Raw genomic sequence first — 10,965 nt, 5'->3', positions numbered from 1 at the left:
GAACTAGAAAAAGTGTAAAAAGCCCTCAAATTATTAAAGTGGATGGAAAATTTGATTTATGAGGAGAGTCTAGCTAAATTAGGTTAATTTACATTAGAAAATAGGTGTTTAAGAGGGGGTATGATAACTATATACAAATATATCAGGGTCAATACAAGGAGCTTTCAAAAGAACTATGCTTCCCAAGGGCAGTACAAACAACACTGTATCTTCCCTTAAGGTTGGAGGAAAGGAGATTTTACCAGCAACAGAGGAAAGGGTTCTGTACAGTAAGGGCAGTTCAAATGTTGAATTCATTACCCATGGAGACTGTGATGCCAGATACAGTAGATATCTTTTTTTTTTTTTTTAAAGGTTGTAAATCTTTTTTGAAAGAAAAGGTATACAGGGATATACCAAATACAGTAAGTAAACATGGGAAGGATGTTGATCCAGGGAGACATTTGATTGCCATTCTTGGAGTCAGGAAGGAATTTATTTGTCATTTTAATATGTTTAAATTTAGCATAGGTTGAACTTGATGGACTTATGTATTTTTTCAACCTCATCTACTATGTAACTATGTATTTGATCTCATATGCAAAGTGTAACATGGTGGATTAAACATACAAGAGGCGATTATTAGGCTTATGGGAGAATGGTGTAGGGCATGGTTTGATAGAGAAGATCTGACAGATTACTCAAAATAAGGATTATTTGGGCATTTTGTTTTATTAATAACAAATGTCACTGGCATCCCCTTCTTTTCTTCTCTCTTTTCTTATATACTGTAGGTATTAATTTCTGCCCAAAAAATCCTAAAGTTAAACAATTTGCTATTATGACTATCTGGTACAGTACAAGCAGTGGCTAATTCTCCTTCTGAGATATTGCATACATTTAAAGATAGTATGAATAAAAGAATGTGTCTCAGGATTATTGTCGAACAGATTGTATGCACAACCTACAGTAGACTGAGGAGAGATTAGTTGATGGGAATAGACTTTGGCTTGGACATACGTACTGTATGGGTTAGGCCTGAAAAGCCTACTCTTTGGTAACCATAGTTGAAAATGGAGAAGAGGGATGAGAAGTAGGAAGATATTTAAAGTCATTGGGAGAGGGGCCTAAGGCCACCACCACAGTAACGGACATTTAGCCTTAGAATTGTGCATGTGACATACGTTAGACTGAGGAAGAAGGCAACGATAGGGAAAAGACTTTGGCAACTATGTATGTATGGGTTAGACCTGAATAAAGACCCACCCTCAAGGTAGAGATTGTAGAAAATGGAGGAAGTGAGGGTGGAGAACACGTAAGGAAGCAAACAGAGGGAGACAATGAGTTGGGGAGTATTTAAAGTGATGTGGGGAGGGGCTTCTGTCTGCCCACACAATTACAGTTATTTAGACTTAGAATTAGCATATTGTCTGCATATGTTTGTAACATAGCACTGCAGATGTGCTCATATGTCCCTATTTGCTTTGTGAAAGTTCCAGCAAATGCTTAAATAAATATTCAAACAGGCAAGAATGAAAGGCTATTTGAATGGACCACAATTGGCTATATCTACTAAAAATCCTCTGCTAAAAGGACACCTTCTGTTTCTGGAAGACACCTTTCTGCACAATGAAGTAAATAGGATTTAAAGTGTCCTGCATCTGCAGAAGACGGTTTAGTAAACATTACCCAATGTAACTTCTGACACTTGGGGTGTCTCATGGCAAAGCACTGTTTTGTTAATATGGGTCCACATGCTGTGTAAAAATGATAGGAGGGCTATATTTTTAAAGTCTATAGTCTGCAAGAAGTTGCAATGAGCAGCACCGTCTTTATCAATGAAATTATCCAAAAATATGTTTATAAGCTATATGATATTTTTCCTTGATAAATTTGGTTCATTATCATTTGCACCATTATTTCTAAAATGTGCCATTTAGAAACATATCTACAGCTTTATAGTATAGTAGGTTAGTGGTGCTGGAAATTGGGGTAAAGATATAACCAGCTTTGTTGTTCCCCCAGATAACACAACATACAGTATCCTGCTACACAGTATTTAAGAACATCACAGAGTTTCCATAGGATTTAATGTCAGTAATAACACAACATGTAACAACACATCCATCAATAGAGAACAATGAAGCCTGCTGTAAATATTGGTACAAGTCAATAATGTTATTTGGGGTTTTGAGTTTTTAGGGAGATTTCAACTTCAACTGCAGCTTTAAAGAACCTCCTTAATCTTTCATTGGTGTCTATAATAGAGACAAAACCGCATGGTGTGACTTTTTTTTTTTTTTTTAAACACGTAAGCCTGCATTAAAAAAGGGGAACTTCCACTATCTGTGGTAACATCACTTGGTACAAACATCGTTGATTCACATGAGCTGTGGCGTCAGCATGCAACAATAAAAAGCAGAAACTGGCAGCTCAGACGTTTTTAGTTGCAAGAGCTGCAGCATCAGTGCAGAGGTCAGCACCAACTCTCAGCAAAATGCCCAGGATATTCTTTTCTCCCAGCAACCCCAATATCCTCAAAGACGTAGACAGCGGATCTGAAGACGATACCCCTCAAAAAAGGAAACATTTGTAAGCAAATCCTTTTTTTTTTTTTGTATTTTTTTTTTTTTGTATATTACTACATTTCATCAGAATACAAAAAAGATTCTGTTTTAACAACTGCTACAGGATTATTCTTTTAAAGATACTGTGTCTTTATAATTGAGAGCTCTTGCACTGTATGAAGGGTAACTTTATGACTTGAGTTTTGCAACAACTAAAGTATATGTTGCATTGTCATTATCTTTTTATGTTGTGCTGTTACATTTCTATTTGATTTCTCTTTTTTATTGTATCTAAAAATTAAATCTTATCAATACACTGTATGCAAACACGGTTCTGCACTATAAGGTTATCTCTGCACTCGGTTTTTTGTTTACCAATTATAAATGAAGCCTTTTGGAATTTTGAGTTTGATCATCTTTTGGAGATCTAACTACTTAGTTATCCAAATGTATTACACATTAACAGAAGTTCTGACAGTTTTTTCCACGTAATCAATATAGCACCTGTTATCTGGAGCTTTAGGAAGCAATCCATTGTAATCATTACTTGAAAACGCAAGATTTTTGCTAGGCTATTTTCTATTGTTATAACTGAGAAAACAGTAGTATTTCAGTAGGACTACCTTTCCTTGGACTCTTGTAAACTCATGTTCCTTTTCAGTGTCTTGCTGTCCTCTCCTACAGTGAATGGGTTAACAGTATTTTGGTAGAAAATGCATAATGGAGTATCATTGAATGTAACCAAGCTAAGCCATCCAATTGAAGTAGGCCTACTGTGTGTAAAAGTGAATAACTCAGAATATACATAATGTTTACAAGAATGATCATGAGCTTAAGATGAGGTTTGCAAATTGGCAAGATGAAATACTTACTGAATAAGTACTTTAGCATTTATTGCACAGTTCTCTAGAATGAGACAGTAGCTACAGTAGTGCTAAGTGAGTGAATGGCCCTTTTATATTGTTTTTTTTGTATATATTTTTACATATTGTATATAAAAAAAATATAAGGACATTTTAAAAGCTATAAAGCTGACAAGATTATACTAGAGCCCTGCTGCTTTAGGCAATATTAGATACACTATTTATAGAAATAGTACAGTGTATTTTATTCTACAATTTCCAAACTGTTGTTATATTACTCAAGTACATCCAGATTGATCATGTAAACACATTCACCTTTAGGGGCTTGTCGTACTTGAAGGTGTGCGTCCCATTTTAAACCAACAAAAGATTTGTTAAATCTCTTTGATTTATGGTGTGGATTTTGTACTTTGTCTGTAATAAATTAGCTATTGTCATGAAAGATTTACGTTTGAGCACAAAGTGGATTCCATGTGGGGCATATGATTATGCTTTTCAAAAAGCTGTACGATATACTATAACTGTGTACATCAAAAAATGAAATTACTGACTCATGAATTTAGTATCTTCAGTTGATATAGCTGTAAATCAGCTGATGCAATGCTACAATTGTATTTATTTTACGTGGATCTCAATAGAAACTCATATCCTAATCCTTAATTAATTTACTGCTAAGGATATAATCAATATACATTCTACTTCCTTAAGTTTTTTTTATTGCTTCATTAGTGTGTTTTCTAATGGAGCTCATTTGTCGCACATATTACTGTATATTAAATATAGTTCTTTGTAGAAATGTCTTTTTTATACAGTATGTATTATTTTCAGTTTCTCAAATCCATAGTTTATCATACAGGAATCTTAACACAGTAATTGCTTTTTGTTTTTAACAGTGGGATGGATCTTAAAAACTACTTGAAATCTATGCTGCCCCATCTAGAGTCAAGCATCAGATTAGCAAGCTCTGGAAAGAATAAGTAAGTACTTTATTTCCGTAGGAATGGATTTGTTACCACGGAATGTTTAACTATTATGTTAACTGAGTGTCCACACAGAATATTACCAGCATGAAAGCACATGTCTATGGTAGTGAGAATAGTATCCCTCCTCTTCACAACTAATAAATGATTCCTGCATAATGTACATTGAACGTGTTAAACTACCTCCAACTCTTCATTCTTCTCTGGCACTCATTTTCCATTACCTAAATAAGTGGACAAAAAGTGATGTTAAACTTTCAACCAAAAAAAAGTTGCAACAGCCATAGTCTATGGCAGTGGTTCCCAACTCCAGTCCTCAAGGACCACTAACAGTGCAGGTTTTAAGGCAATCCTCTCATTAGCACAGGTGGCCCAATCACTGTGACTGAACCACCTGTGCTCAAGCCGGGGTATCCTTTAAACCTGCACTGTTACTTGTCCTTGAGGACTGGGTTTGGGAACCAATGGTCTATGGCCAGTCTTTCCAATTTCTCACACACATAATGCTAATACACTTCCAAATTAAACATTGTACATATTATGTTTGATCATCCAAAATGAAAAAAAAAAGGAGTTAAGTGAATTCAGTTAATTAAAGCCTGGTCCTTTGGAGAAGAACCATACTATTGTTATTTCCAGGGTTCCAGGGACCCATTGGTTCTCAGGATACTTACTGTTAAAATTACATATTTTTCCTGAATATTCAAAGTTTGCTGCCAGGGTTATCCCGATAATGTTCTGGTTACCTGTTCGACTAAGTGATCGAAGAGGATTTGGCTCCCGAATGGGAGCAAAAACACAGACAACTAGAAAAGCAAATATCTCAGAACCCCGGGGTTAAAATTCTGTAAAAACAATAAACTGAAAAAAGATTAGTAGGGAGGATTGTTGCTTTCATGTTTATATTATGGTTTACCATATTCTTCTCCTTCTTGTTCCTTTAGGGTCTCGGCAAATGAGATTATTCAGTGGTCAATGTCTTTGGAAAAGCTCCTAGCCAACCAAGGTAAGAAGGACACATTTATTTTGAGTTAGTTGACCTTGTCACTTGTTGGATGACTGATCTACACAATGTTAGAACTTTAAGGCAATATCTTCAATATTCAACGTAAGAAAATAATCTCTTACCTGTTTACATTATGATTCACTAAACTAGCAAACAAGATAGAAAAGTGATTTACATGACAAATCATATACTCCAAATACAGACTAATGAATCATATTGCAACTTCCCTACCATAACAATGTAAATGGTACAATTTACTCCTAAAAATACCACTACCTTGAAATCTCTGTAAGGCTGGGGCCATGGTACTGAAGACCGTGCGGATGAGTGGACAGATTGCCTTAAGGCAGTGTTCACGTCCATGCGGTATGCGGGCGCGTGTGCCCAGAAGCGGGAGGGGGCGCGCGTTGTGCAAGAAATCAGTTCCAACTGATTTCTTGGTGCGACAGGCCGGTCACGTGAGCGGTTCTCCCAATGAGGGCAAACCAGCTCCGTGACGTCACTGGCACACCCCATGACACGCCCACGGACGACGCGCATACCATGGCCGAAAAACACACCTGCTTCAAGCGGGTGATGTCCCGGCCACGCACACCTCCGCACGGGTTAAGGCACCATGGCCCCAGCCTAAGTATGAATGTAGTATATCACTTCATTGCAATAAGCAACTTAGATAATTGAGGAAGAAATTAGCAATGCTTTGTATGATGTATTGATATATACAGTATGTCACATTTATTACTGGAAGATAATACTTTTTACAGGTTTAAAGTTTTATTGTTTTCCATAAATCTTATGAGATGTTCTCAGCAGCCTGATCAGGGAGGTAACGTCACAGGTCGGTCTGTTATCTTGCTGGCAACACCTTATTAGTGTAACTGCAGCACTAGCAAAAGGTTACAATATATTTTTAGATCGTGTACTTTTGTCAGTGTTGCGTGTTTCCTTTATACTCAACGTTCTGTCACTATTCCTTTTTTAGTTACAGTACAGTGTCTCGCTTTCAGCCTCACATTTTCCCCCCAAACAAAATTCTATAAGGAAGTCACTAAAGTGTCATATCTGTTATAGCAAAACATTAATCATTGAGTTAAATCTCATCTAAAGTACCACTCTTTAAAACGGAGATCACTATTTATCTTTGGTAGAAGTTAGACTACATTTACATCACTGTAACCTTTACAGGAAAATTGCTTGTTTGTAAGCTAAAGCAAGGACGATAGAAGAAATATAAGAACACCATATGGACAATGAACATGTTGCATATAGGATAATATGAAACATCACCATGCAGAATATTGAGATCTACATGAAGTGCTATTTAAAAGAATAGATTTTAAATGTTATTATTTGACACTGCTGTTCTGTAGTGTAACCCACAGCAATGTCCAACATGTGCTCTTACTAACATGGGGTTCTTCTTGTGTTTGTGCTGTTGAAATATAGTGGAGAGGACAATGTAGGTGGTCAATGTGGGTCGTCAGCTGTTACAAATGACTTAAGGATTTTTGGATCTCTACTCTAGTACAAGAAATATTTTTTTGTTAGGAATTCTAGAGGCATATCCACTATTGTTAATACTGCTATACGTCACTGTACTAGTGTTATTTGGGAATTCTGGAAAACAATTCTAATGATCTAAAAAAATACATATTTTAGTAAATGTCCTCCAATATTGTGAACCGTAAATAGCTTTGTGTCCAAACAATAGCTGTTACTAACAACACAGAAGAACTACGTAAATTCCATTTACTTATATATTTTTTTCAAAATTAGCTGCAATTGTAATAGTATATTTCTGTTCCCTTTGTAGCTGGACAAGCTGTCTTCCGAGATTTCTTGAAGTCAGAATATAGTGAGGAGAACATTGAGTTCTGGCTGGCCTGCGAAGACTTCAAGAGAACCAAAACTTTCGATGAATTGCGTAGCAAGGCTGAAATTATTCATCAAGAATTTATACAACCAAATGCAAGCAAACAAGTATGTAAAATGTAAATCTTTCTATAGTTAAACAGCAGAGATCATGCAGTGTGATGGGATCAAAATGAAAGTTACAGTATGAAATGTCAAGAGAACTTTCAATTTTCTTAATTTCCCAGATAAAATACAGTGTGTTCAAAAAAATGCGGAGAACAAATTGTCCACATATCTTTACATGACTGCTGTATTGTCTTACAATTACTTAACACAAGCATTTCCGAATAATGATCTCCTAGACAAATAATCATATAATAAAACTATGAATCAAAGGATTCTTTAATAGAAGATGAGGGCAGTTAAGGTCATTAGGATTTATTAAGGTGGTGTGGAATTCTTACACATTTAACTGCTGTCATATACAGTATGCTGCAAAATGTCCTGTGGAATTCTCAGACCTCATCTCTTTTACTCCCTATTCATGCGGATTTTTAATACGTTAGGCACGTGTGTCCTGAACTTAGAGGAAGCTATGACGCCGCTGCGCACGGCATCACCATGGTAAAATGACGTCATTTGACGTCACAACGTCACGTTGCCATGGCAACGAGACGCCATGTGACATCACGTTGGGACGTCCGTGGCATCATTTGACGCAGGGATTCAAAAGGAGATGGAAAGGGCGGTAGCAAGGAGGCGGCAGGACACATGTACAGTAAGTGCATTCCCATTAGGTCCGATAGGCCAGAGAGCGCGCCAAATGGTACAGGTGCGCCGACGAGTATGCTAAAACTTGCCTTAAACTTCCCTTGGAAAATCTGGGGCTATCACCAACAAGATCCAGGTACATGCTGGGTACATGCTGCAAACATTTCAGTGACATTTCTGGAGAGACTAATGGCCCATCGAATTAACACAGCAGGGGTCCCTGGCAGTCCCATTCAGTTTGAATGGGTCTGCCAGGGACCCCCGCTGTTAATCTGATGGGCCATTAGTCTGTCTGCAGAAATGTCACTGAAATGTTGCAGCATGTACCCAGCATGTACCTGGTTCTTTTTGGTGATTGTCCCAGATTTGTTTTAGAATACTACTATATATTGGGGCAGAAATTTTTGCTGCCCCAAAATGTTGCCGCCCGAGCCTAATGGGCCTAATGGGTAATCCGCCACTGGGTGGACTTTTTTGCATCAGTTTTGTCCTGGGTATTCATCTAGGAGACTTTGATAAATAGTATGTGCTGTAGATTTATTAACTCAACATGTATGTACAGCACATAAATGGCCAAATGTTATTTTATAACAAAATCTCTAAACCAATTGCTTTCTTTTCCTCTCTTAGGTAAATATTGACTTCTCTGCAAGAAATGTAGTTACCAAGGAACTTCTAGATCCAACCCCAACAGTTTTTGATGAAGCCCAGAAAATGATATACATTCTCATGGAAAGAGACTCATATCCTAGATTCCTAAAATCAGACATTTTCTTAAATTTTGCAGAAAGGCACCAAGGAAATAGTGTAAGAGGATGAATCCACATCAGTGAAGCATTTATTGTTTCATGTACGGCAATACATCAATGCAGAACAGCTGCACTTTTCAAAAGAGCTGGGGTTTTGGGCAAAAGTCCTGTTGGAAGATCATTGAATGGTCTCAAGGGAGAGGTGGAACTATGAAGAAGCATGAGTAAGAAGAAAGTCCAAGAACAGAATATCTCATAGAGTAGAAGGGAATACCCCCCTGTAAAACTGAAGAGATGTTTAGAGAAGTACTTAACAGTGGGGCATTTTAGGTGTCATAAGGAACAGAAACAAAAATTGTGTTTTCAAAGCTGTACAGTACCTAAAAAAAAAAATATTTGAGTCTTTGTTGGAAAAAGAATGAAATTGAGCCTTCATTTTATCTATTACACCAATTATTCATCACTGTAAGAATTTGAACTATGAATGGTTGGTATATTTTATTAAGATTTCTGGTATGAAATGGGTTAAAATATGTATCCTAGATAATATTTTTAATTTTTATTACACTTCACTGGTATGTCTTTTTATTTGTTATTATTATATTTTGTTTTGTCTTTACTATTTCACAACTAAAGCACTTTATTTGAAGTGTTAAACTCCTATAGTATTGATAACGTATTTAATTGTTTCCACTTGTGTATTTTCATTATTTAATTACACTCTATTGAGTTTCATTTTACAAATGTCATACATTATTTGGGTTGTTATTTTTTTGGCAAAAGAATGCAATAAAGTCATATTATTTAAATTTTACATACTTTTTGCAATTTGCTGGAAAAGAGCATGCATTTGTGTTTAATACATTTTAGTCTGTTATAGACCCAGAATCAATGGGGATGTAAAAAAATTGGAAATTCAGGAACTAAGATACTTTCACAATTGATGTAAGCATGACGACAACACAGTTATTTAAAAGGGTAATTCTCAACTGAGTTTATTTATTATTTTAGTGTTATTGTTTAGTGTATAGCGTGTGCGCTTACGTTGTGTGTTTTGTGTGTGTGTGTATATATATATATATATATATATATATGCAAAACAGAAAGTGAATCCCTGCGCTTCTGCCTTTGGGATAGCAATCAATGGGGAATATAAATATATGTATGGTGTAAATACCTATAAGAAAAAAAGAGACTATTGGTATACATCTTTGATCAAATAATCTCAAATAATCTCCTAGCAAGGTCCCCTTATTTCACTTCACTTACATGTGAGTATCTGTACTGGTATATACCAGTTTTTAATTGCACTAGATTATATAAGCATATGCTTTGATATTTTAACCCCTTCTGGGCTTATTTCACATAACACTAGTATGCATTTAGCGTAGGGACCTGCTAATGAGATTTACCTTGACGTGGTTAGCAGGCTTGGCATTATTTGATCAAAGGATGTATACCAAAAGTCTCCTTTTTTCTTATAGGTATTTACACCATACATATATTTATATTCCCCATTGATTGCTATCCCTAAGGGAGAAGCGCAGGGATTCACTTTCTGTTTTGCACATTTGTATGGCCATTTCCTCCACTAGCTGCATGCTCTTTACATGGAGAAGCGCAGTGAAGCATATAGCAAATGGAAATATTACTGTATGCTCATTTGCATTAAACAAGTCTGCAACCCTGCCTTTCACCATTATCACCCAGCACACAGCGCTTCCACTGCAGCAAGGGATTCTGGGAAATGACATGCAAATGAGCACACAGTGCCACATTAAGGATTTACAGAGACTTAACTTAAACATCTGTTCACTTTGCCATAACTTGATTGCCCCCTGTTTAACAACCTACGGGTCACGATTTTACTGTGAAACCGCCCAGAGAAAGGAGGAGGGGTTGTTCTGGCTCTAGTCACGGATATTTAACAACAGTATTACCACAATGTAAGACCCACACTGGTCTGGAGAGGGGCCACCTACCTGTAGGAGAGCGACGCCTTCCAAGTACCATCTGAGGGTGTTTTTTTTTAACTAAAATTTACTTCACTATGAGCGTTGTGCGCTGTTTTCATATCTTTAATCTCATTTAATGACAGGAACACAAACCCTGATGAAGGTGCTTTGCACCAAAACGTAAATTAAAGAAATTAATGGTCCATATGTGATGGTTCACTGTGAATCTAATAGTACTATC

At 36.5% G+C, this 10,965-nt stretch overlaps 1 protein-coding gene across 1 annotated transcript; it reads left to right on the top strand.

The window, feature by feature from the left end:
* Positions 1-2,461: 2,461 nt before the first annotated feature.
* Positions 2,462-9,507, top strand: RGS1 (regulator of G protein signaling 1). The gene is made up of 5 exons (XM_075616857.1): positions 2,462-2,571; positions 4,303-4,386; positions 5,334-5,395; positions 7,209-7,375; positions 8,651-9,507. Exons 1-5 carry the CDS (start codon positions 2,477-2,479, stop codon positions 8,837-8,839), a joined length of 597 nt encoding a protein of 198 aa, XP_075472972.1. The 5' UTR covers positions 2,462-2,476; the 3' UTR covers positions 8,840-9,507.
* The last annotated feature ends 1,458 nt before the right edge of the window (positions 9,508-10,965 follow it).

Source organism: Ascaphus truei, chromosome 10, assembly GCF_040206685.1.
Source record: "Ascaphus truei isolate aAscTru1 chromosome 10, aAscTru1.hap1, whole genome shotgun sequence".
In the NCBI taxonomy this organism is placed as follows: Eukaryota; Metazoa; Chordata; class Amphibia; order Anura; family Ascaphidae; genus Ascaphus; species Ascaphus truei.
Note: the sequence above shows the minus strand (reverse complement) of the source record. Positions and strands in the feature narration are given on the sequence as shown.